The following is a 27891-nucleotide window of genomic DNA, read 5'->3' on the forward strand; positions in this document are numbered from 1 at the left end:
GCCCTGAATAACAGCACGCAGGACATATGACAGTCCATTACTGTTAATGGTGTTATTGTAAAATCACACTTCTGAAAAATACTGCCTCAAGCAAAATATTATAGATAATTTGGGACTGTCTTTCAGGAAGGCATGTGCTGGGGTTAATGAAAGTTTGACTTAGTGAATGTGAAAGAACTGCATTGATCCGCTTGAAATGGTACTTATTATTCTCATTTAGATAATTTTCTTAATTAAAATAGGAGTGGTTTTCATATTTGTTTTTCCCCTAAGTGAACTCTTTTCATTGAGGACACAGCCCCAACAAGAGTTGTAGTCAGGAAACCCAGGGAATTGGATGCCAGAAGGGCAGTGAGAGCATAGCTGCTGACCATGGGCATTGCCCTCCCTGTCTTCTGTCCTGGTCCCTGACCAGGGATGGGCAAACGAGACTTGAAGGTTTGACAATTGCCACAAAACACTGGACAAGGAGCTGTGCAATTACAGCCTGGCAGTGTCCTCTGCCATTTTCCAGAAGGGGAAGGGTGCAGAGCCAAAGTTGGGGATTTCTAGGGTGCTCCTTGGAGGGTCAGGAATTGCTCTGAATGAAAAAGCTGAGATTTCCAGCTGTGAGAGTTATCAAAACGCAATGTTCAGCTCCAGGGGACCTTTCAATTTTGCTGACCCACCCTTAGAAAACACCATGTGGAACAAGAGAGTGCAGTGCTTTCTGCTCCATCCACCAGCACACTGCCTTAAAGTTTGCCAGCTTTAGGGCCAGGAGTCAGGTTCCAGCATAAGGCAAGTGTAAGAGCCTCAGGGCAATGACTTTCCTCTAATTAGCACCACGTGGCACAGACAGACATTTAGCAAATAGGAATGCCACTTCCAACAAGCAGTGCAGTGTTTCTTTCAGCATTGACTATCCTGGTTGTGACTGAGTTGCAGCCAAATGAACCTACCTGCAGAGCCCCTGTGGCCAGCAGGCAGCCCTGCTGCTGTCCATGGGCTGCTGTTTTCCAATTCACCAGGAAAAGAACACAGTGGACACCTATTACACACACTTATGATTTAATAACTGAATATTAAAAATCTAGCCACTACTATGCAAATCTACCAAACATACCCAGCCACAAAACTCAGTGTCAATCCTGGCTCTGTTTAGGGGAGGGAAATGTTTGTCATACAGAGTAGATCTTATCAATCCATTTCAGTTTATTTTTCACGAGGAAGTGTATCAAGACACTGCACCAGCTTTGCTTTATTGCCACGTGCTTTGGCCATTAGCAGTAATTGCGGATGTGTCGTTTATCAAATGGTGTTGCAAGCCCAAAACGCCTTTTGAAAAAGGCAACACGTTGCCACAGAAATGGGTGGGTGAGGGTATGTCAGGGCAAGGTTTTATCACCTCCGAGCTCCTGTCAGGGGAAATGCAAAGTTGGTATCACCTGACTTTTTCACGTCTCGCTTGTCTTTTTCCTCAGCATAAACATCCATTATTCAATGTAGATTTCAGGGCTGGAAAAGCCTAAAGGTGGGCACTTGCTGTGTTACAACTGCTGGGATTCATGAAAACTGTTAAGGGGGGAGGAAAAAAAAAAAAAAAAAGAAAAAAGGAAACATTCTCCCTAGGCCAAATGAAATGGTGCTGCGGTAACAGGTATCTGATGGCGAGACGCTGTGGCTGGATTTGGGGGGCTGGTGACTCGTTTGACAAACCCGTTCTCAGCAGCTGTTTGGTCGGGGTGGCTCCAGCAGCTGTGCAGCGCTGGGCGGCCAAGGGGAGGGCAGCTGTGCCTGGCAGCTTCCCACGAGCATCCCGGCCGGGCCGCGCCCGCTTCCAAGCGCCGGGGCAGGGAGGCGGAGAGGCGTCTGCAGCGGGAGGGGGCCCCATGCCATGCCATGCCATGCCATGCCATGCCATGCCATGCCATGCCATGCCATGCCATCCCATCCCATCCCATCCCATCCCGCGGCGTTGGTGGAATTCTGCCGCCTTTTTGTCCCGGGCGTTTTCTTCAAGCGCTGGCGCCACCGAGGTGGCGGGGTCGGTGTGGCACGGCTGCCCGCGGGTGCGGCGGGAGAGGCGCGGCTGCTGCATCCCCCCGCATCCCCCCGCATCCCCCCGCATCCTCCCGCATCCTCCCGCGTCCCCCCGCGTCCCCCCGCGTCCCCCCGCGTCCCCCCGCGTCCCCCCGCGTCCCCCCGCATCCTCCCGCGTCCCCGCGCTCCCCGGCGCTCGGCGCGGTTCCGCAGCGCCGTGCGGCGTCCCCGGTGTCCCCGCGGCGGCGGCGGGCGCGGCCAGGGGCGGGCGGAGCGCCGGGCACTGATAGGCCGGGCGGATGCGCAGGCAATTTATCATCCCCGGCTCCCGCGGAGGCAGGCAGCGCGCCTGTCACCAGTATTGATTTCAGAGGATGGACTAAATTTCCTAGGATTTCCATTAAGAATTAAGCGGGGAGGGGAAAGGGGGGGGGGAGAGAGAGAGAAAGGAAGGGAAGGAAGGGGAAAAAAAAAAAAAAAAAAAAAAGCCGTAAGCACGCAGGGGTAGCCAGGCAGACATGGATATGAGATGGCACTGTGAAAACTCGCAGGTAGCTTCTTCTCTCACAGCCGATGCAGGCGAAGCACTGCAGCATGCAGGGTTTAAGATACCTTTAGGTTGACGGCAAGGAGGAGAAAGGAAAAAAAAAAAAAAAAAAACCAAAACCCAAACCAATCAAAAAAAAAAAAAAAAAGGCATTTGCACCGATTTACTGAAAATTACTTTTTTTTTTTTTAAAAAAAAAAAAAAACCTAAAAAAAATTAGAATACGTCTCCTTGGAGATTGCATGCTATTAATATTAAGATCAAATTTTTGCACGATAATTGTTTTAAATATAGAAAAGCTTCTAAATTGTATTTTTTTTCTTTCTTTTCTGCTCCAAGAAAATAATGCTTTGGTACCCAGAGCATGGATGCTGCTGTTTTTTAATTTTTCTTGTCTGCTTTTTCTTAAACAATAGAGACTTTTTTTTTGAGCATGTTTGCTACAAATGAGTCTAAAAGGAAAGGAAAATTGAGAAGAATCAAATAAAAGCATGAATAAAACCTGCTTCAAATACTTGCCAGGCTGCTTTCTTTTTAACAATCTAGCAATTATTTTGGCTTAAATTATGCTTAAACCCTGACCATGCATGCTTTTCATCTTGGCTTAGAATATGTGTGTACGTGTGTGTGTACGTACGTGTGTACTTGTTTTGATTGGATTTTTTTTCAGTGAGCATTTGCACAACGGGAATTCCTGTGAGTTATATGCATGCTTTGATAAGAAAAATTGCATAAAAATGAATGACTGTATCTGATGGACTAAAATGTGGTGATATATAATGCAAAGTAGCTTCATTTCTAAATGAGTTGCTTCTAATCTATTGGGGGAGGGTAAATCGCTGCATGCTTATGACAATGAAAGTGTTTGTGTATTTTCTCAAAGGTTGATTGTTTGCTTGTTTCTAACATGAAAACCGAGGTGTTTCCATTTATTTATTTATTTGTTTGTTTGTTTGCTTTTCAAATAACAAACCTGCAAGGCATCTGATTTAAATGGGCACGGGTTACAAAGCTTTCCCTGTTACCTGGAAATGAGCAGAACGGTGTGTGTTTGTGTGAGGGCTCCCAGCTCCTCTGGGGAGGTTGGTGATCTTTCCAGCTCCTTATTCTCCCCAAGAAGAGTTAAAATGCCGTGGCAGTCTGGCGCCTGCGTGCACCATGGGAATTCTGCTGGCAAAGCCAGGGCTGGCATCAGGTGGGACAGGTGTATCGTGATAGTGGAAAAAGGCAAAGGTGCGGGTGAGGGTTTCCAAAAGAGATTAAAGGGCTTTTAGAGCAAGAAATCAGCAGCTTCCATCTGTACAGAAATGTCTCATTTTCCCCCAGTAGCTAGAAAGGCAAGGGGAGAAGCTTATTTTTGGTGCATTTGTTTTCTTTCAAATGAGTCACAGGATAGTAAAGTGGGGGAGATGGTTCAATTTTATTCTGGTTTACAGGTTATGGCCATTGTATTCAGAGAGGCTTTATGGTTTTGGAGGCTTTTTTCATGATTGTGAAAAGGCTGAACTGGATCCGAGCTATCTGACTTCATTTATTGCTGCAGTTGTGGGGCTGAGCATCAAACCTCCTTTCCTTTGGCATACCGGGTGTATTGTGTAATGCAGTTTGCATTTGCTAGCTGGGCTTCCTCAGAGTTCTGCCATTAAGACTTTTGGGGTTTTTATTGTTTTCATTTAAATCACTTAATGTGCCATTCTATACAGCAGCTCATCTCTTACTGCTCTGGGCTAATCAATACCTGATTGTGCTCCTCCCATAGCAGCTTACCCAAAAAAAAAAATAAAAAAAAATTAAAAATTGGATGGTTGTAACCATGCCAAATGGCTCTGGCCTGTTGGAATCATAGGCCACTCTTCAAGTTCAGGCTGAAAACTTTGTGAATTGAGTTTACCATTCCCAGCTCTCTTCCTAATAATCCTCCACATCACCTAGACATCATATATAATTTGACACAGCTGACAGCATCCACTTAGGAGAAGCTTAGGGCTGAGCCAGAATGGAAATTGAATTGCATCTCAACTCCCTAATATTAATGATCCTTCCAGGTCAGCAGAGGAGTAATTGCCAGGGCAGCCTGAGGAATTGTCCATTAAACCTGCCTAGATGGTAGCTCACCTGTGGAGAGATGCATCTAGATGGCGTGTACAAAATGAATTCCATTTGCTTAATATAAGGTCTGCTGGACTTATGAATATCTCAAAAGCCAACATGTGGTCTCAAGTTTTATACCAAGTAATTTTTCTGGTATTTTAAGATTGCTTATAACTAAGGCTTAGCCAAATTGCCTTAGATGTGCCTGAAAAAGAAAATTAACAGAAAAATCGGGTTGGTGGTTGTATCTTGAAGGGCAAGGCTGTATTTCTGTAAAGGTGTAGTTTGATCTAAAACCTTGTGGCATAAAGCAAGAGAAGAAAAGTTCATGTTGTCCACTTTCTTTAGTCCTTGAGGTAGCTGCACATTTAGAATAACCCATTAATCAGGCAGAGTTTGTATACACAACCTGATTAGGTGGGCAGCTGGACCTTTAAATCTCAAATCAATATTCAACAGGAATTCAGAAGAGGCAAACAGCCTAAGGACAATGTTTAGAAACTCAACTGTGCTTTATGTCTTGGTGTAATGCTGATTTAGCAAGAAATCCCAGTCACAGCGTGAGAGGATTTATTTTTTGACCTTGTGCATTTGAGATGACACAGAGAGTTAAGAGTTGTCAGCATGGCTTTACTGTGAGGGGGAAATGCAGAGGGGGTTCAGCCATCCTCTGCTGCCATTACAGAAGGTACCCATGTGGAGCAGCAGAGAACAGAGGTGCACAGAACAGACCAGAGTTCAGATACTTCAGCCTGAAAAGCGCATTCTTCTGAACCTGCTTCTGTGCCAGGTTGATGATTTAACTGAAGTACCATAGTCTGGTGACACAAATGAGGGAACAGTCTAACCTGCTGCAATCCAAGTGGGGTATTGGGATTTCCTGTAGGAAATCTTGGATCACTACCTGTTTATCTGTCCCCTCTCTCATCAGCTACTGAAAGTCATGGTGGGTTTTTATCTTTCAACAGCCATGTCAGCTATAGCAGCTCCGTGTAGTAAAGGGATTTCTCACTCTGCTGACACCCTTCTGCCATGGGTCACTTGTTGCCACTGCTTAGAGGAGTTGTTTCCTCTCCTTGGAGCTCCTTGTCTTCACACTGTTGGAGATGGTGTCACAGCTTGGCTGGGTTCTGTGTACACACACACCAGAAAGCCTTTCTGAGCCTTTCAAGGTAAAGAGTTGAAGAAAGCACCAAATTCACTCTTAGCCAAGGAGAAGCTTGACAGATAGAACTTGTTGGTGAAGAGTAAATGATTTTCATACTTCTTGGTTGACATGTTCAGTAGCTTGAAATATTTTATAATTATTTTTGATTGTGTATATTGCTACGAAGTTCAGTCATTCTATTTGTTTCATGCTACAAAATCTTATGAATTATCTGTTTTTCAGCAACTAATTCATCAGCTTTTCTGACATAAAAATTAATTTTACACTTGTTTTGCACATTCAGCCAGTAGTAACTTTGAATTTCTGGATTTATTGCTCTCTCTCTTTTTTTTTAGATTTCTGATATGTATTTTCAATCCATAGGGTATTTTGCTCTGCTCCTGCAAGTTGCTCTGACCAGCAGATGGAGGGAAAAGTCTGACAAAACCATGAGAAGTTACTCTTGTGGGGTAGCTTGTATGATTACAGTCTTTTGCTATGCTTTTCCACACTGGCTTTCTCTTTTTGTCTATATCTAAGCCACACTTCATTTTTTGCCAGTGGGATGCATAATTAGATTTAGCTATACAATCACATGCAGTTAATAAGGGCTAATCCCTTTTTTTCAGATCGTATCTTTCAGTCCCTTTTGGGTGAAACCTCAGGTGATGCCTGCAATCTAAGTACCAGATCGAGATGAGACAGAGTAGGGGCCGAGGGCAAAACTTAGAGTCAACAGCTATTTGAAACAATGTGGGGTACATCAAGAGGCAGCCAATAAAACCCTTGCAGTTCCTCTGAAAAAGTAGTTGTTGGACTGCTTCTGTGCATTTTACTGCATTACTAGAGAATGGTAATTCTAGAGAATGCCTTTCTCTACTAAAGAAGGGAGGATATGTGTGCAACCTCTAAAAAAAAATGTGGAAAGATAAGGATTAGGAAGCGTGTTCTGTACATGCAGGAAATCTGAGCACTGTGGGCACTCCAGTTAGTCTTGTGCAGCAGTTTGGCTGTGTGTCCATAAAAGGTAGATTAAGGTGAAGTTCTACCATCCTTAAGGTCAATGGAAATGCTGTCAGTGACTTCATTGTCACTGACATTCTACCCCTGGCAGAAGTCCGAACAACACAGAGTGCAAAGTCTGAATATGTAAGGATACATGAATTGATTTCTAAACCCAGATATCTTGGATGATTGTTGCTTAAAGTAAATCAGAAGTTAAATGGGAAATGAGGAAGATGTTATTTTCACCAGAATGATTCATTTTAAATTCCATCCCACAAACTAAATGATTCCTTGCCAGTGAAGTCCTGGGAAGTTTTCAGGTGGTGAGACATTTCTCATGCTGAGAGTCTGTAATGTCCAGGACCTTGGAACACCTTCTGGTTTGAGCCTGGCCATAGGTTTTTGGCACAAAGCCAAAAATGAATATAGTAAGTTGTGGACTTTAACACAGAGCAAATTGCATTTCTTGGCTCAAATAATGTTAGTGCTTTGTTCAATGGTTTCCCTAAATTGGCAGTGGTATGGCAAACCAATACTAAATTACATGAAGTAAAGTCTTAAATTATTTTCCTTAAGTTTCCACAAGTCTTGTATTTTTCCTTTCTTGTAGCTCTTTTGATTTCTCTAATTCCTTTTCCTACCTATTTCAAAATTCCCATGCTAGGTCATGCCTTGCTTTTCTCTGGTGGTTTTTAGTGCTGCTCCACCTTAGTCATTCAGGAGTTTTGTTGGAATTTCTACTTTTATTTTTTTTTTATTTTTTTTATTTTTTTTTGCTGGTGTTATTTGGTCTGTTAAGCAAAAGTATTAGGTTAGTGAAGTTGTTGAGCAAGGTTGTTGAGAAAAAGGGTGACTAGAGTGTCTGGGGCTGTGTGCTAGCACCATGACTGCTACCAATTTTTAGAGCTCACTCAGAGCAGAATGTACACCTGGGGCACAACTGCATTGAAGAGGTGGACAATGGCTTTTGGTTTTCACCTCTTTTATCATGCATGACCAAAAGATCTTTAAGAAAGCAGTTTCACAGAAACTACAAACACAAACATTCATTATTTGTGTAGTGTATATTGTACATTAAAAACAAAAAATGAAGTTCATTTGGCATTTGGAAGCAAAACATATTTTTGACTTCCTAGTTGATGTCAGAATTGCTTAATAAAAGGGATAGACAGTGAATGAAAATTCACAATTTTGCTTTACAGATAACACAGGTATATTCAACACTGGTATTAAGCGTCTGTAATGCACTAAAGTTGGGGAAGCTGATGAATGATTATTTGGACAAAGTACAAACCTCTTCCATATTTTAGAGCAGTGAGATGGCAGCAAGGAAGGGGTGGGAGGTGGCCCAGCCAAAATCAGAGCAGGCCAGTAAAAATATCCCTTCCGGTGAGCTGCACTGCCAAAGGCAAATCTGTTCTGTGAGGTTGGTGTCAACGTCAACCACCGTATCCTGAGGAAGCTCACTTCCCCTGGCCCATGCCAGCTCCACGGCGGTTTGCAAAGCCAAGCTGAATAGTGCAGCTTGTGGTTTCCTAGAGGATGTCCATCTGCCCAAACAGCCTGAGCAACCACGGGCCCTCGCTGACAACTGCGTCGGCGGAACTGTCGTGTCCCGCGTGAGCAGCACTGCCCGGCTCAGCACACGCGGCAGCAGTGCCAGGAATAGCTCTCCTCTCATCCTAGGCATAAAGGGCACCATGGTACTACACCCCTATTCAACTTTATGCTGAGAAACACAGTTTGGATCGTTTAAGCGAGTTTAAGCTCAGTCCCCTTTCAGGCTGTTTTCAGGGCATGTTGAATGAAGGTTGCCTTGTTCAGTTTGGGTTAAGAAAAGACTTTACAGGAGAGCATTTCTCTTATTCCTCTTTCTATTTATTTTTAAGCTTTCTAACTTACTTAACAGACAGTAGGATGTTTCTGCTAACTCTTGCAGGGGTCAGGGTGCATGAAACAGCTAAGAGAGAATCAGCATAATTTGTTGTTTTTGTTTTTTTTTTTATCTTAAGTACTATGTTGCCAGATGCACCATTTTTATCTAAAGGCATGAACAAAGTAAGACCCCAGCTTTTCCGTAAGCTACATTGACAATTGTCAACTTTACCAGCCTTGAATCTTCCCTTTGCAGCTTCACCTGTGCAGCAAATTTCTATTGCTACATATTTCTCCTTTGTAGTGGGGATATCTAGGGAATAAAGTAAGTAAAGTGGTAGCAGAGACATCTGAATAGGCTGCAAAGGCGACCTTTGCAAAATGCTCCTTCAGGGTTACTGGGGAGGATGTGTGACATTCAAGTATCACTGTTTTTGTGCACCAGACAGTTACAAAGGAAATAATAGCAACTTTTAAGCTCACAGGAATGTGTCTGTCACTTTGTTTAATCTTTGCTTTCTGGCAGCCTAAAATAGGTGACTGAGATGGTAACCTGGCCCTGAAAAAGTCTGAGACAATTTTCTTGTGTCCAAACTGTCTGTACTATCTGTTCCCCATTGCTATTTAGGTGATTTATCTGAACCAGGAGTGAGCAGCAGCTTTTATGACAGTGGGAGCATTCTTCCAGTGTGCAGCTGCTGCAGGATGAGGAGCTCTGGCAGCTGATCTGTGACCCCTGCTCCTGCCTTGCATTGTGCTGAGACTGACTGGATTGCTCTAGTAGACTTTGTTTTACTCTTTTATAGCCAGGTATCCAGATGTCTTCAAGGATTTAAGTCAGCTTTTCAACTTCGGTATTTTTGTACTTGGAAAACTGAAAGCAACCTGAGAAAATAATCTAAAAATATAGCAAAATATTCCTTTTGAAAGCCTACCTCAACTGTAATTCATTTCAGCTCCAAGAGAAGGTTCTCACTTATTTGTGATTAATTAGCTAGAGCCACCTTGAGATCACTAAATAATAAGATGACTCCAGAAAAAAGAGTTTTTTCCCTTGAATGAACTATAAACAGCTTCAGTTGCTTTCAGTGCATGGCGTATGCCTGGACTACTGCAGAGCTGAGGAGAGAAAATGGAAAGATGCTGCCTTAGTCGTGTTGATAACCAGAGTAAGAGCAAAAGAAGCTGTGAGAAATGTTAGTTAAGCAATGTTCTCACAATGGTGTTATGCAGAGCCTGACTAGAATCTGCATCTCTCTTAGCTGAGGGCTTGGCATTGTGGGTCCTCATCTTTCTGGTCCCACATCATTGCCCAATCAGTCTGCAAATGTGGGATTGTCTCTATTTCCACCTCGACTCTAGACAATCCTTATCCTTCATGCATTTCTGGGAACTTCGTGCTCCTTATTCATTCGTGGATATGCCAGATAATTTTTTGATTTTAGATGAATTTGACAATTGAAGAAAGAATTGGACAAAACAGTTATTAATCCCATTATTCTGCCATTTCACAGAAAATTTGTGTCATTGTTAAACTAACACCCATTCAATTCATGGTGAGCTTTGCAAACTCCTTTTTATTTCATGTGGTCTTACATTAAAACATTATTGCCATTATTTTCAGATATTAAAAGCAATTTTCCTTTCCCACGGATATTCTCCTCTGGGCTTTTCCTCCAGTATCAGCATCCCAGAACAGGACATCTACCTAATAGACGGCACTGGGAATGACAAATAAATTGTGTTTTGAGTTGAAAATATCCCAAAGGCTAAAGTTGTCTGTCTAATGATTAAGTATGTTAGAAAAAGTGTAATTATGTTTGCATTTTTCAGGTGACATTTGAGATCCTCTCAATTCAATATTTTGCATGGAGTGTATGGACTGAAATCAGCCAACAAGTCATTGAGCTGCTTCTTTTGGGTCAGCTGGACTTCTTCCTCCAGTGACCATTTGTTAATTTTGAGATGGCATTTCTTCCTCCTGGGAATGGTTTTGCATGGATTTATGCTTAATTGTATTAATGCTCATAACTGGGAGGGGGAACGATATTCTTGGAGGAAAGGAAAGGCAGGAATAACCTGCAAAATAATTGGGGGTGGGAGTTAGGGAAACACGTGTTCTACATATGCTGGGTTTTGTCTCTGCCCTCAGAGGTCATAACTTAGACATGAATTCCAAATGTGGTGCTCAAATGGTGAGCTCAGCAGTCAAAAGAAGCTTGGGGTTTTCCCTTCTTTGTAAATTCATGCTGACCTATTGAAAATGTTAGTAGCTGCATAAATTGCTGGATCTGATTTCCATGCAAGGTGTTCTGGCTCTGGAATACTGTAAGAGATGCTCTGTTCAGCAGATGTTCTTGGTTTCCAAATAACAATGAGGAATTACACCTTGAAGGTTGCACTTTCAAGGTGGAGCAGCACTGATGCTTGCCCTTGTGCTGGTGGCCTGATTTCGGGCAGTCAGCGTAGGGGGTGTGCCCAATCTATGATTTCTCCATCTCAGGAAACCAGCCAGGTCTGGATGCTGAATGGAGCAAAACACTGGCTCCATTCCAAGGATCTCTAATTTTACTAGATTGTCTATATGAAGCTGGTGGCTGACTGAGTACCAAATACGTTCTAAGTCTTTATCAGTGAAGTTTTGTTTATCTGGCACTGCAGAGGTCAAATAAGGGGAAACAGTGGTGCTCTCCTTACCATCAATTTCATGCCAATTAAAATCTCAAAATAAGTCTTGTAACTGTCTCTCCTGCCCTTGGTACCACAGTCTCTTCTTCATTTTATTTTTTAACCTCATTTATAGTGGAAGACTGAGTGTTATACTCTCATTTCAGAAGCAGCACTCCCCTCCCCCACCCCCACTCTGAAGTTTCTGGGAGCTTGCTTCTTATATCTGTCCTTTCTGGCTGAAAATTCAGCTGAGCATCATTGCATCTGCCCTTGCTACATACCTGATCCCCTGGCATTGCACATTGTGCCAGGAGCTCACATGCTGTAGCTCCACTTAGAGCCATATCAGTATAAAGGAGGAAGTATTTTTTATATTTATCAGTATAAAGAGGAAGGGGTCTCAGTGCTTTAAGTATATTTTTTTAAAAACAAAGCAGCCAATATTTGATGAAACATCTGCCTGCCACTAGCATCCCACTAGCCTGCTGGCTTTGATTCCTGTCTTTGCACACCGTGCCAGTGCAGAAGGCACCCTTTCCAAGGTCACCCACCAGCTTTTGTGCTCAAAAAATTGATGAGGGATTATCCAGAACAACAAAGTGAAAAGTCTCTGAAAGGATTCATACCTCAGCAGGTACTTTGAATCTTGCATGCATCTGTGGGCTACAGCTGTGGAAGTCACAGAGAGTTAAAAATTAGCCTTGTGAGGAAAGCTAATTGGCAGCTTCTCCTTCAAAACAAGACCCTTTTGTGCAGTGGGTACGTGTGTGCGTGTTCCCATGCTCAGGTGGAGTTGTAAAAGTATTTGATCTCCCATTTTTCCTGCAGTGACTCAGCTGTGGAGGATAGCTTATGCATTTGAGAGTGATCACAGATAGCTTTCAGCCCTGACACAAAGAGAAAAAATGTATTGGAGTAAACTAATTTCAGACATAGAATGTTTTTTGGACAGATGTGCTACTCCCAGCTTCTCAAGTGATACCATCCTCAAGAGCACCTGAACACAGTAAACACTGATTTGGCGAATTAGAAGTGGTAGAAGAGAGAACCAATTAAATTGTAGAAAATTATAATGTTTATTATATGAGCTGGTGGTTGGGAAACCAGTCTTGAAAAAAACCCAGTAACACCTTTAAAGAAAACAACCTAAGAAGACTAGGGCATATTAATTTTACAGAAGGAGAAATCTCTTCAGACACTTTAGTTTATTCTTGTGGTATTCTGGGACATGAGAAGGATATCAAAATACCATTGCCAAAGAGTGAGGGTAACACATGGATGCACAGCAAGAGGATTCAGGCTGCAGCAGGCAACAGGCAAGTTTTATTTTCTTCATGTTTTACATTTATGAAAAATTCAATTCCAGCAAGACCTGAATAGAGAGTAGATGCAGGCAGGCATTGACTCCGTGGATTACAGCACACATTCCTTGACATTTACTGTCCATCTTTGTATCACAGTGAGTTTTGCCAAAATGAAGTATTAAACAGAGAAGCAGTTTGTGACAATCTGCAAAGTCTCACAGTAGTGTGTTTATCCCCAGGAAGGCTGTAGTGATGCTGAAGAAGGCTGTTAAAATGTGTTTGTGTTTTCCCAAAGCCGTAACAAGAGAGAACATAAGCAGGTGTGAGTTGGGCTGGTCTGGGGAGGAATGAAAGCAGCCTGGAGAACTGGCAAGTAGCTGAATCTGCAGCTGGTTGATGCCAAGGTTCACCAGAGAACACAAAGGCAAAGCAGGGTGGGATTGTTTCAGCTGATGCTCTTGATACATCTGGCATTTATCTGTCAGGTGCTGTTGTGCTGCTGGAGCAATCAGGTGGCAACAATGCCCAGTGGTATATTTCACAAAGTGGAAGTTTCTTGTCTGTGAACAAATGGGCAGCAGAAAAGGAGAGTTTGCTACCACAGCTGAGCATGGAAAAGTGTGAGGAATATCAAGCTCAAAACAAAGGAACTGAGATCCAAATTTTCCAATAGCAAGAGATCCATTCAACCAGAGAAGTGAAAAAATGTCTTTCATTCAAAGTAATTTCTTTCACCTGTAGATGTTATTTCAGCCAATCTTTGCAAGGTGCATGATAAACCCTTTTCTGTGTGTGGCTCTTGAGATGCATCAGTTAACATAAGACATTGGGGGAGAGTTTGGGGATTTTAAAAGAAAGTTAGGTTTTGGCAAAGTTTAATAAAATAGATATCCCTTCCGTTTTGCTCACCCAGTGTAGCCACTAGGAGAGAGATGTTTATGCTAAGTGTGAAAATTATGTGGTAGAACCTGAAATGTACAACTAAACTGTTGGAGAGCTTAATTTCATAAAGCCTGCTTTCCATGTCCAAAGTAACATTGAAAGAAAATGATGCCTGGTAGACTGGACCATGTATAGCTTAGCAAGGGCTTCAAAATTTTTGATACGAGACTTTGTGGAAAGAGAAAAAAATGGACTGAAAAGCTTATCATTGTGGGGATTTAGTTTTCTGGATGTGAAGGATGTGAAGGTTGAAATGGTTGCAAAATCTCTCTGATATTCTGTGATTAAAGAGCACTTTTCAAGTGTTGCCTGGAAAAGAAAGGAGGAAACACAAAGAGAATGAGGTTAGGGCCATTTTTTCTTCAGACCATCACCTGCAAACAGATTTGTGGTCGGAACAGTGTCTGGAAACTGCACATCTGTGAGAGTTCCTGGGGGAGGTCATATTTTGAGATGTGTGCTGATAAGATGGTCAAGCACAATGTCACAAAAAAAGCAGCTGCCAGAAGGAGGAGTGGTCTTTGCACATGTTCTGAAGTCTGCCTCCATGCTAAACCAGCAGAAGGGTTCATGTTTAAGTGGAAGGGAGGTGCTGGTGCAGGCTGGAGGGCTATGAACTATCACTGTGGTGCCACAGACCAAAATCCTGAGGGGGAAGTGTTGTGGAGAAAAAACTTCATTCCACCTTTGGGAGGTTACAGGTGAGCGTTTGCTCACCTAAATCAGCAGTTGCATCTTTTATTGTCTGTTTGCTTTTGGGGAGAGAGACAATCTTATTGGGTACAAATAATGGACATCAAGCAAATTTAGCTTTGCTATTTCTAAACAAGAAATTATTTTATTGAATCTCCCCATTTACAAGAAGAGTCTCCACCCATCACTGACATGGGAGAAATGCAAGAGTTTTTCCAGCAAAATTTCAGTTCAGTTGAGACATCTCTGACTGAAGGTAGGAAAAGCCTGGAAGAAGTCAGGAAGACAGAAATTTTACAGAAAACTCATAGGTCTTCATTCACCTACTCAGGAACTTACTCATAGTTACCTAAGAGAACATAGGGCTGAAAAAGAATTTCTGGGTCAAAAAGTCCAGTCTGTTCCCACAGTTCTCCAGCATCACATTTTTAGATGGACCTTTCTAGCAGTGAAGATGTATTAGATGGCTCCAGGCAGGAAAAAATGCCCAGGTCTGCAAATTTGGACCTTTAAATTAGTTGTTTAGAAATGCTGAACAGTGAACACATTTTTTCTGTTTTATTTTGCTGTCATTTTACTAGGCATTGTTTTATTGTAGAAAGACCCGAACAAATTACAAATCCAAAACATAAGCATAAGCATAGTTATATTACTGTAATGAGAATTTGCATTACTAGTTCCTGACTGAGCTTAAAGTAGATTATTTTTATTGGACATTCTTCAGATGCTTCTTGCCTGACACCAGCAGTTTTCAGGTCTCTGATCCTTCTTCAGCATTGGTGGTTTTTAAAAGTCATCACCATTTTGTGGTTATTACAATAACAAGAATAAAACATTTGGGGGGGTTCATGGTGCATTCTGATTTTACATATCTGTGTTTCAAATTGTTTACAAAGATTGCTTGACCCTGTCAATGTCTCATGGCCCCTGGGCTGGCCTTTCACAGTCATCCTAAGGAAGATATCCATTAGCTGAGAAATAATTCTGTGCATGAACCAAAATAGCCTGTTAGCAACAGCACATTTATTTAAGACGACGTCTCAGTAATAGTGTAACAATTGGCCAAATAATCCTGATCCAGGGGCTTCTCTCATAATGATCTGAACTTCTGCAGACATGTCTGTTAGGGACATAGAGGCTGGTAGATACACTGGTCTTCATCCCAGGAAAATTCCTTCTGGCAGCAGTGGGGGTAATGGCCTGTAGGACCTAAACACTCTGTTAGTGGAATTACACCACAGGAATTCATCCCTGCTTATGAAAACTCCTGCTTAACTCCAGCTGACATTATGGGACAGGAGCAGAAGTAGGAGATTAATTTAAAGAGCAGTCAGGGAAAGAATTTATTTGTAAAGCAATTCTGTCATTTGCTGTTTGATTTTGGAATTATTTTAATTATCTTTCATCTAAGAAAGTGGAACCTTTAATGAAAACAAAAAATTAGATGCTGCCATTAGAGGGAAATCACACTTATGACAGAGAGCAGACTTGGATGCAGGAGTTGGTGCAGAATGCTGAAGCCACTTTTGTCTTTCAAGGAGCTGGTTAGAGTGGTTCTTGCATTTGTGGACATCTGTGCATTTTATTCCTTTGTCTCGTTTCTTTTTTAAACGTCCTTGTGCTTTAATATCTCTTGTACGATGAGCAGAAAAAGTGGTGTAGGTCAGATACAGGATTTCCTGCTTGAAATCCATAAACTCTTCAATGCCCAGTACAGCTTAGCTTCCAACAAGGATGGCTGTAGGTGTTGGCATTTCTAAAGAGTCACTGGGCTTCTGTGAGAGAGATAAAGCCAGAAAACAACAACAAAATGAAACTTCCTGTTTTACTTATGTGTCTCTATACTCTGGCTCTCCACAATATAAATTATGGCATGAAATATTGATTTGTTGCAAGACATAGTTCTGTAGCTTATTTGTTTAACTTCTGTAGTATTCTAATGAAAATACAATTTGATTTTGACAGGTTAGGGCTTGTTTTAAAGGCAAAGTGGCAGATTTGTAGATAGTGATTCCTTGAAGAGTGATTATAGAGACAGTTGCTTATATAATTACTGCAGTATACGTATGTTACCAGTGTTACATGACATTAAAATCAGTGATTAATCCTTTTTTTATCATCCCCAGTAGCTAAAAACTCTGGGAAAGAAAAAAGTAGAGCAACCACCATGAGAAACAGAACGATTCCTCAAAGGAGGTCCTGATTGCTTAAGAAAATGTGGTACCATGTCTGATAAGGTTCTGTTCATGTACCTCAGAGATTCTGTCATTCCACTTTGCAGATAATTTTCTTATCTAGAGCAATTAGGGCCATTTGTTGCCTGCATGGTTCTATGTTTTAATGCTGAGCAGTGCTGCTGTCACTAAAGTAGTGTTTTGGATATTCCCAGTACTGGCCCAAGCTCTTAGCTGTGCACTGAAGCATTGCAGCTCTTGCTTCTCCAGAATAAAGTGTCTCTTTTACCACATCAGGCAGATCAGGAGGGGCTAAAAGGAAGCCTCTTGGAGGTCATGGATGTCTGCCCATGGAAAAAAAAAAGCAGGGAGTTGTAACTTAGTTTTATTTTGCAATGCATGAGGATGCGTAAGTGGGAGGGGAGTTGATCTGAGTGCTTGGACTTAGGACAGAAGTAATGAGTTCCCTGAATCTCTAGAGCTTCTAAATTTGTATAGTGCTTCTCAAGTGAAAGTGGGAAGGTTGAAACCATTGTGTGCAGGGCGTGGCAGCTCCAGAACTAGATCCTCCTTGATGTGGGAAAGGCAGTGCAAACTCTGAGGGTCTGAAGCTCAGTATAACTATTTGTCAGTTTTAGAATTGACATTTTAATGTGGCTGGGAGTCATACAGCACCGACCTATGTGAAAGCAGCTGTGAAATGGTGACTGTATCTTTCTAAGCATTATAAACTGAAAGGATTAAACAGAATCTCCCCCAAACACACACATGCTCACTCTGCCCATTTTCCAGTTCACTCTCTACAAGAGGAGAATTAAGTATTTAGTTGTTTTCTCGTCTGCAGGTAAGATTATGCTTTCTTTTAAAGAATTCTCTTTTAATTAGTGGTTCAGGTGTTGAAAAAAAAAAGGGCACCTGTGGGTTCAAAGTTTTATCTGCAAGGCTAAGCCTTTTCTGTGCAAGCAAACCCTGCCATTTGGGCAGGCTATTATTTGAACCAAGCAAGTTTCAGCCACTGTTAATTAGCCTTTTTTTTTTTTTTCTTTTTTGTTTTACAATAATTTCTCTGGTGTTTGCTCTGTGCTTAGCTAGGTAAAGTAAACATTAAATCTCAATTAAGATTGCTATACTCATCAAGCAGAAATTCTCTGTTGTATTCAGTTCCACTGCTTTTGGGAAAGCAAAGCTGCTGTTTTGAGTGAGATGGATGCATTCTATACCTACAGACAGTGGACAACAGGCTTTTATGGTCTCTTGAATATGGTGAAATACACTGCAGCAGATGTGTTTGTGAATAAAATTTTGTAGTGAATTAATTGCAGGCCTGCTTGGGTTAGGTGTGTTGTGTAATGTCAAGGTGTGTCCTTAGCACATGGAGCATGTAAGTACACCCTGAGAAAGGGGGGAAGAGCCAGACCCAGGCACCTGCAGTGTGGATGCAGTAACAGCTGGTACCTCCGTGTGTTCACACAAACCCCACTGAGAGTGAGAAACATGAGTGCTGGGAGGGGATCCACGTATCACGCTGGAAATCTTTCTTTTAAAATCACAAACATGGTACAATACTGGGAAAGTAAGGGTTTTTTTTTCAGATGAACCCCTCAACATCCATAAAAACTGGGAACTGTACTTACTCCTCTCTTGCTAGCAAAGGGTTGCAGTGCTGCCATAGCCCTCTCCTCAGAGTCCTGGCTCTTGTTCACCATCTGCAACTGGGACATCCAGTTGGACCAAAATGTGTGGGAGTAGTGGGTGATTTCTTGGTGCTTCACTTGAAACACACCCAGTGAGTGTAGTTTTGTCAGGGGCCGGCCTGGCAGTACTGGTGGGGTGGGACAGTGGCTCTGTGTGTCTCTGTCTTTCTCCAGTGCTGGTGCAATGTGCCATGTTTCCCTGGAGAATTCATGCCTCTCTGAGTAGTGCTGAGAAAGTGTTTCTCACTGCTTTAATTTGCCCAGAAAGAGGGCTGCCTTGCCATTTGCATTGCGGAGAAGAGCCCTGGCTCATTTATATGCAGGCAGACAAGCACAGGGAGTTTTCAGCATCCCATGAATCACACTGGGGGATACCTGGCCCAAAACAGCATCTCTTCATTTCATGCTGAAGCTTGACCAATAGTATGTGATTTGTGTCAGACAAGGAGTAATTAAATTTGTTTTCAAATAAAAGATAAATAGACAGAAAGACACATGCTTGTTCACCTGGGTTTCTGAATATTTTTGGAGAGCATCTTTTGCTGTGGAACCTTGAGGAAGTAAAAAATTATATAATTTTGTCTGTTCAGTGAGCTGAATTATTCATTTGAAATGAAAATATTTTATAATCATGTTTCAGAAAATAAGTGTGATTTCTAGGCAACTATGCCTAATAAGAACTCTGTGGTATAGAATCTAGTCTATGACTGCTAAATAGTTCTCCATCTTAAAGCTATGCTGGGCTATGTGTATTTTTAGGCATCCTAGCAATAAATATTTTATAAAGTGCTGCAGACAGTCGAGGGAGGAAATGTTCTGTTGCAGAGGAATCCAATTTCAGGTTCCCCATAAAATGATGTGGTTTATAGGGTTTGATATCAGATACAAAAACAAGGATGTTATATAAAATGTATCAGATGTTATCACTGAAGAAACCCCGCAGTGTTGTGAATAATTTGTGATCCTTCAAAGAAAACTAGAAGGGCTCTAAGAAGGCTATGTAGTGATAAATATCAATCTACATGTGTTCCTATATTGATGAAAAAAGCTATTCCTTACTTTTATTAACAACAGGGTCAGATTGGCAGTAAAAGAAGACAAACAATCTTTATTGATACTTACACTACATGTATAACGGAGAACAAATATTGCAAATGCTCACTATGACTGCATATGCTATGGAGAGAAGCCTGCCATCTCCAAGTCAGTATTTGAGGATTATAATTCCCTGTTGGAGGCTTTGCTCTGGCATTTCCAGAGCTCCTGCTTTGCAGCACCGTGCGGCGCTGGCACTTGCTGCATGCGCGTTTTCCATGGACACGAGAGCTGCCTAACGCTCAGTCTGCTCCTGTTAAGTTGATGCAGGAGAGAACAGCCTTCCTTAAGTACAAATTGGCACATACAGCTGAGATTTAGCTATTAGCATGGTGTTATAATGGCACATTTAGCTTTCAGAGCAGAATGAGTGTAAACACCCCGTCTGCCGGCATTTGCTGCGCCCCGTTGAGCTGGGGGAGCAGCCGCTCGCTCGGGGAGACAGCAGTAGGGGCAGTGGGCTGGGGCTGTTGTGCTTCCTGCCCACTGGCAAGTGGGAGCTGCTGGCTGGGCCCCCTCTCCTGCTGTAGGAAGCAAAATGCTCACTCTTCCCAGATTGCCCACTTGGAGACTGCCAGCCACCCCTTTCTTCATGGTGGGTTGGTGCCTGCCTTTTCCTTGAGGTGCTTTCCATATAAAGCCACCTTGGTGTTGCTCAATCAACTGAGCCATGGGTGCAGAAAATTTTAGGACAAAGAAGCCATTTGCTTTTTGTCCTGCTATTTTAACTGGAAGCTGTTGCATAAAGGTACAAGTGTGTAGGGCTATGCACACCTAGGTGGTAATTTCTCCTGAAGGGAATCCATAACCAGAAAAGGATTTAAAACTGCAGGGAAGGCTTTCATTTCCGTTGCTTTTCCAGTGCTAAAACCCTAGGAAAATAGCAGCCATATAATGGAAAATGTGTATTCCCCATTGCCATCACAGAAAACAGAGATCTCCTGAGTTCTGTGTTGGTTTAAAATGCTAGGATTTGGGGGGAATTTGGACATTTTGCACTTTGCAAGCAAATGGTAGGATGACAACAGGCTTTTGCTTGGGTCTACAGTACTATAATTACCTGGCATTGTGACTAATAAAGAAAATGGGAGCCAAGTTTCAAGACTGCAAAAGAAGAAAGAATCACTCAGTGTCAGGGTATCCCCCGTGTCATCAGGGTGGGAGTTACAGATGCGTTTTCTAGACATTTCCCCAGTCAGTAAAGCTCTGGGACTGTAGGTGTCCATGTTTGTTGTTCATCAAGAGAACTTTACTTTTAAACATTAACCTCATCTTCTCCTCATCTATTTGTAATGTGGACAATTGGGTGGGGAAGCTCAAGAGCAGCTCTATACACATCTGCTGATTATTGAAATCAGTTGCCACTTGTTTTATTGTCTGGAGTTCTGAAAAAGAAAAAAAAATAAAAAAGAGAGGGGTTAACAGGACAGCCTTTATACTCTGAAAACAAAGCAGGTACTTCCAGACTGAACATGAGCGTGTGTCAAGTGTGTTTTAGAAAATGTCTTTGCTCTAGTACCTGTAAAAATACTAAAGGGAGTGACTAGCCTGCTACACATATTGATGGATGAGGTTAAGTGTGACTTTCTCATGTTGAAAAGGGCTTGTGAATTTTTTTTACAGATAAAAAAGCTAAAGATAAATGATTACTTTGCTCAAAAAGCACTCAGTTAGATATAGTTTTTTTCCCTAGGATTTTCAGCCTCCCAAATATCTGAGTGTAATTTGCTTAAGTAGATATTTCAGACCTACTTTAATTCAGCTGTTGCTACGGAAGGCTGTAAAGAACAAAGGAGGGAGGCTGCAACGTTTTCAGTGTGCTGGAGCAAAATATTAAGACATGCTGAAATATGTGTATGCTAAGTCGATAGGCTGCAGATACTGGGGAGGAAATCTTAAGGAACTGCCTCACTGTGTATCTGATGGAGTTTAGTGAGAGGCTGTCATTTTGGTAAGCAGAACACGGCCAGCTCCTCTGTGGCCTTGTTTTATGTAGGGCATGCAGTTTGTAACATGATGGATCTTTCATTACCAAAGACTTCATTGTGAAATTAAGCATCATGCCCTCCTAGGACCTCCCTCCTAGGACCCATTGTGTTCTGGCTGCTGAAGCAGTTTTAAAGTATAAGATCAATTAATAAAGTTAATTGGGGATTAAAGTACAATAGGTTGAAGAAAGTGCTTGTAGCTGGCTGGGTATATGACTTGAGCACCCCAAAGAGTCTGGTCTGCAGAGCTATTTTGTCCACTGTCTGTGAGTTTTATGTTCATAGGCTGCTATGCAAAACTGAAGTAGCCTCAAACCTAAGCCCTCCCAATGTATGGGATGCTTTGGCTCTGAGGTTTTGAATGCAGGCCTGAAGCTGCCCATTAATATCACAAGTGTTGCACTGTTGCATTTATTTTTAATGAATGTATCCAGGAAAATTTAGTTTAGCTGAGCAGTGAAGTATTATTAAATGGACTAAATACATGCAAGGGTGATTCAGATATTTCTGCTTTATCTGCTGCTTGGGCTTTTGAGAATACTTGAACATTGCATTTTCACAACCTTCGTTATTGCTGAATCTTTATAAAATTTTGCTTCAATCTAAGTTTCCCTTCCTTTTGCTTCCAAATATTAACCTGATCTTAAATAACCACTATTCAACGCAAACCCATTTGAATAATGTATTATGCACAATATTTCAGAAAATATAATTGATTGCTTTTAGAGTATATTTATATGACTTTTCCTTCACAGAAAGAGCAGTTGAAATATCCAACTGAATGCATAGATATAAGGGTTTTTTTCTGAGCATGATTAAATATTAGTAACGAAACTATTCTTCCATTCCTTGTTGTTGGAAGTACATCGCTGTAAGTAATTTACAAATCTTATTAGGATACAATGAGCACCAGGCAGTTTATATTCTGGTTAAAAACAGCATGCATGAGCTGAGCAGTAGGTTTGAGAGCTAAGCTGCCACTGATGCACGTTCCCACAAATAATTGCTATAGCAACATTGTCATAATGTCTGAGATCTGCCTCCCTTGGGTTTGCACATGAAGTTTCCTTTATAGTGAAACAAAATGCCTTCTCAAGTTGAAAATATGCTGTAATGGTAAGGCTATTGATGGCTTTTGCCTTTTTAATTTTTTTTTTTTTTTCCTTCTAGTAATTAAATTTCAAATGTTGAGAAGCATAATGGAACGTTAGGGGAAATCGTTTGCTGTCATAGTGTCCATTCATCATGAAATTCAGCATTATGTGGCTCCTTCCATATAATTAATCTCTGCAAATTGGTGTGATCAGGTGAAGAAATTCACTGCAGGCAGTCTCACTTAACTTGTGGAGTTTTTCCTTGTCTTCACCTGAGTGCTTAGGTGCTACACTTATGCTCTGAAAAAAACAACAACAAAAAAAAAAAGTTTCCAGAGTTATTGCTTCTTTAACTTCAAATTGCTGCACATTGTGATAAAGATGTGTTTCTGCATATTAGAAAATCTTTGACTTACAGCACTGAAAAACAGAGTTGGGTACACACCAGCATCCTTCAGGGACACTAGAAATACAACTCGCAATTGTGCATTGTTTTTTGGCCAGATTCTGGATTCCAATTCCTGCTTTGTGGTGTTGGATAAAACTAGCAAGGATGTCCTGAATGGCAAAAGCTACACAGCAGAGTAGTCAAGAAGTACTTGCCTGTTTGGTGTCATAGTGAAAAATGTTCACATGTGTCTGAGGACTACTTTTTTGATAGCTGATCCAGGAGGAGAGGGCTGGAACACTGCTTTACAGGCAGCTCCTGCGCTCCTCTCCCCTCCAAGCAGCTCAAAATCCGTTCCTCTGTGTTGAAGCTTATTACAGATAATAAAGTTCATGATACATGGGCAACATTAAGTGAAGAGTGTTACTCCATTATCATTATGATGATCAGAGAGCAACAAATGAAATAATTTCAGCCAGGCTCTCGGACTGGTGCAGTGAAGTCTGAACAATGACTGCAAAAGGGAGAGCATTGAGGGCAACAGAGGACTTCAATCATCCGAGCAGGCTAATTAGAAATCTTTCAGCAGGGAGACAAAGGTGAGCAGAGGTTATAAAAAATAGATTTTGCAGAGATATTAGGGAGAAGAGAGAGGTCCCATGCTCCAAAGGACAGACCTCAGGAGAACAGCAGGGGAGGAGGAGGTTGAGTCCATAGAATACTAAAGGCGAGAGAAATCAATAACAGGCAATGTGTGAAGGTAGTTTTATAGCTTTGTTCAGATCTAAGGAATCTGGGGAATCTAAGATATCTGGAGAGTCTAGTGATTGCATGTTTTTGTAAAGATGTTTAAAAAAAGGGGAAAAAGGAAAAAAAAAACACCTTTGGCTACTAAGGTGCTCTGCTGCAATGCTGAAAGGAGACAATATTGAAGTTTCCTTGGACTCATAAAAGCTTAAGAGACTTGAGTGTAGACTTGAATGTGACCCTTTGTCCAACAGGAGGAACCCAGGGCATGCCAACAGTGACAAACAGCCTGGGTGCCTCGTGGTGAAGCAGAGAGAGAAGGACTGCAACAGTCTGATTGAATTCAGATTATCTCACATGTTCACCTGCATCCTTTTGGTCTCACAGTTTGCTCTCCTGACACCAGTGCATGGCTGTTAGAGGCAAGAGAGCTAAATCTGAAGAGCTGCAGTGTAGTGGGGTTGGCTCTGCAGTCAGACACAGCGAGATGTCAGTGTGCATGTAACAGCTTGTTCCCAGGAAGGGTCTGACACATCCCACTGCTGCCATTACACGGGGATAGATGAACCCATGCAGCTCCACCTCCTCCTGTGCATGCACAGAGAAAATCCATGGGCTGCCTGGAGGTGCCTACCCTGCCCTCCAAAGCTGTGCACCAAAAAATTTGGTCTTTTCCCAGCAAAATTTATGCACCTGGGAGTTATACTAGTTTTAATTAACTTCATTTATATCACAGAAACATTCCCATATAGGCAAGAGTGACAGACTCAGGGAGTTTAATTATAGCCTTTCCTGACATAGCATGCCTATTTAGGGAGTCAGCTGAATGTTTTAGTTGTACCAGCAAGAACTTCTAGACACCCATCAGAGTTTGAGCCTGGGTCTTATGAAATCCTTTTTACCTTTAAAGAGGAATCTTACACTATCTTGTTTTTTTGCACTCCAATCAAATTAAATTTCCTTGCTTTTGTATTTGTATTTTCCTTACTGTATTTCAACAGCTATAAGATGTTAAGAAAATAAATTTTAACAGATAACCAATAGGTTCCTGCCAGGAAATGGAAAGACCTTGTGAAAATACAGTGCCATACCGAATAACTTGAGTGTGCATAGATGGTTAATTTCTCATTTTGCATCCTTTTTAAATTCTCTGCCATATTCCCAACTATTGCTCATAATGTAATAATGAAGGTCAAAAGTACAGACTTTAAGTGACTTAATAATTTTAACTTTTTTTTTTCTTTCTTTTTGGATTACCTCACGGCAAAACTATCTTTGCAGTATGACTCAGAAGTGTGCCATGCTGCAGTAAGAACAGCGATTAGTGCGTAGCCTTAGGCATACTTAAGTTTAAGATAATTCCCAATGGGTTTGGGCTCTCAGTTTTAAGCAGTATCACAAGAAATATGGGCCAGATGCACAACTGAAGTGTGAACATTTTGTTTCTCTGGAACTGTGTGGCTTTACACCAGCTGACATTCAAATATGTTGCTATTAATCTGTACCAGCATTTTATTTAAGATGGCATCAGATTGTGCAGACACAAGCCATGTGAATTAAGGCTTCACATCAGACTTGAGTTCTGGCATCCCCTAACTGTTGGGTGTTCATTCTCTTTCACACTTAAAATTTTCCAAATCAAATGTTTTGTATCGTGGTTTTCCGAGTTCCTTTCAAAACAAACATCAGAAACCTGTTCCACAATGCACCATGGAACTGACAGCCTGAAATGGACTGATGGGGCCTGTGGATTCACTCACCTGGCACATCTCTGCCTTACACTTATGTCTTTTAAATCATGGATCCAAATGGGCCAGACATCTGCTGGAAAATTGAAGTCTTTGCTAGAATGATTAGCAGATTATGACTGACAGTGGAAGGAAAGCTGAAATCTTGGTGCTGATTCCAATGGCTAGAAATCTGTAATTTTTCCAATCTGTAATAATTCCAACAACTGGTCCAGCATCCTTTGTCCTTATCCCAAACTTTCCTGTGCCCACAGTTCTCCATGGCTCTCCATCTACCACTCTGCTGATTTACTGTAGCTCTTTTCCCCCTCATCCTCTCTTCCTTTTGTAATGGTCTGTGTCACCCCAGACTTACAGCAAGCACAGTGTTTCATTTCTCTTCCCAAATCCCCCAACATCTTACCTCAGTTACTTTTCACATATTCCTGGCCCTTCATCTCAGTATCCCACTTTTGCCATTGTTCTGAGCCTGATTTTTCTCTCCTTCTTTCTCAAGTCTAGCCTTTTCCTCCACACCACCCAAATGCCATCAGCAGCAGTATGGACAGCAGAGGAGACATTGTCTTCCAGGCCTCAATTCCTCTCCTTGGTATTGGAAAATCACTACCTATCCTTTAAAGCAAGACCATATTTTTAGGTCCCAAACCCAAATGCCTCCTGTGTGAGACACAGGTTTTTTTTAGCCTGCATAGATTTTCACATATGTGATGAAAAAGGGAGGTTCCTGGTCAGCAGTGTTGTTATAAATAACATCTGTCTGTAAATACTATCACAGCAATCACCTGGAGCATCTCCCAGCTATGCAAAGCCTGCTGCTTTCCTAGAGCACGTTTTTCACCTGAATTTTGACTGCTCTTATGAAATAAAAGCATCATTAACAAACCCAAACACCTCTGCGACAAATGTACACTTTCGGAAATGGTGTAATTAATAGTATCTCTGAAACAGTGGCTTTAATGAAACTTATTTTAATTGAAAGGCAATTAGGCATTGTCTTTTTCTCGTGCATGTGTTGCTAACTAGCTCTTGTTAGTATTACCAAGTTGTACTTGCAGAATGTAGCTCCTCTGTCAAACATTTCTTATACCTGCAGAACTAGTAGGTTATTTCCTCACTATTTCCCCTGGTCCTGCCATTGTTGCTTGATTTTTTTTTTAAATTAAAACATTAAGATAAGGAAATGTGGGAGTTTTTTAGTTGCAGAACTGATTGCTTTATATTTGAAAAGGCCATGCTTCAAAGACACGTTTGTGGAAAAACAACTTCAGTTTTTCTTTCCCTGCTTTGGGTAAACCTTTAAAAACCGGTGATACTGGGAGATAAAATGTCAGAGAGGGTCTAATATTTGGGTTGGAGCAGTGTGCCCTCTTGGACCCTCAGAAAATTTAAATTTTATTATTTCTTGTAAGATTTGAGGAAGGAAAGAGTTGGCAGTGGGACCGGTGCTCATTTTCCTCCGGGAGAGGAAAACTGTGCTTGACAGAGAGATGCTAACAGATGCTTGCCTGATCTGCCTGACTCAAAATAGTCTGCCTTGAGGCAAAGACATGCTCAAATGAACTTGAAGAACATGGAATGGGTAGGTCAGTGTTAAACTGAAGATCCCATGTTTCCTCTATTGGAGCGAGATGAGGTGGCTGGTTTACCTAAATGGCTAAAAAGCAGTCTAACAGTTTAATCAGTTTCCTGCATTTCTTCTAAAAGTAATATTTTGTGCTCTGTGTTTAGAAACAGGAAATGTTTCCACCCTGAAAACATGCTAAGTGAGAACAGAAACTCCATGTGAGTTTCAGGAAGTATTTCTTCTGAAGGGCTTTCCTTGCCTTTCCCTCTTTTGAGATGTGTAAAAAATTTCCATGGATATCAGTAAACCAAGATGTTCCTGTGTGGTACAATTTAATAGTCAGGGATAGTCACAGTAAGTAAAACTGGCACTACTGTAATTGTATAAAAAGATAGAAGTGTAATTCATAGTTAATACCTTTCTAACTTTGCTGTATTTTCATAACTAAATAAATCACAGAATCACAGAATGCCAGGTTGAAAGGGACTTCAAGGATCAACCAGCCCAGCCAAGTCTTAAAAGTTTCCAGTGTTGATTCCAGTCATTTCTCTAACTTTATTAAGGTTTGCTAAGAATGATCTTAAAACATGTGATTAAATTGCAAAAGAACCAAAACCTCACAACAACAACAACAAAAGGCTATGCTAGCAACTCAATAGTCAATTAAAAGCAGCCCCACTTCCCTGACAAAAACTCAAATTGTCAATTTTGAAGGTTTTAATAATGCTATGCCTGAGTTTTCAGAGATAAATACAAATGCAGCAAGATTTATATTCCAAAAATTTGGCAATCTTTTTACATGTGATTGCTAATACAGGAATATAAATTAAAAGATTTTCTATCACTGTTGTAATGTTGCCATTTAATAAGCACAGTCTCTCTCTGATTTAATACGAAAATGTCTCCACTGTGTTTTGTGAGCTCAGAATTAATGGAGACCAAAATGTTTACTTCAGCAAAAGAGATGGCTAAAAATAAAGTGATACCAGAAAATAAAAGCATAATGCCCAGAAACATTTCCCTCGTACTTAGAGGCAAAATAATTTTCTCGCCTAGGAGAAAATAATAGGATTGCATTTCATCAACCACATTCTATTCCATAT

General features: G+C 41.4%; 1 protein-coding gene across 50 annotated transcripts in view; it reads left to right on the top strand.

Annotated features, from left to right (window-relative positions):
- The window catches only part of NRXN1 (neurexin 1), a 671062-nt gene that overhangs the window by 615331 nt on the left and 27840 nt on the right, over positions 1-27891 (top strand). Inside the window, exon 1 of one of the 50 annotated variants that reach the window (XM_023922982.2) lies at positions 2488-2573. The exons of the other annotated variants lie outside the window; for them this stretch is intronic. Coding sequence (XP_023778750.1) covers positions 2541-2573 — 33 coding nt within the window. The 5' untranslated portion in view covers positions 2488-2540. Of the gene's footprint in view, positions 1-2487; positions 2574-27891 lie in introns of those variants that run through there. 50 annotated transcript variants of the gene reach the window in all.

This window comes from Cyanistes caeruleus, chromosome 2 (genome assembly GCF_971803275.1).
Source record: "Cyanistes caeruleus chromosome 2, bCyaCae1.hap1.1, whole genome shotgun sequence".
NCBI classification, from domain to species: domain Eukaryota; kingdom Metazoa; phylum Chordata; class Aves; order Passeriformes; family Paridae; genus Cyanistes; species Cyanistes caeruleus.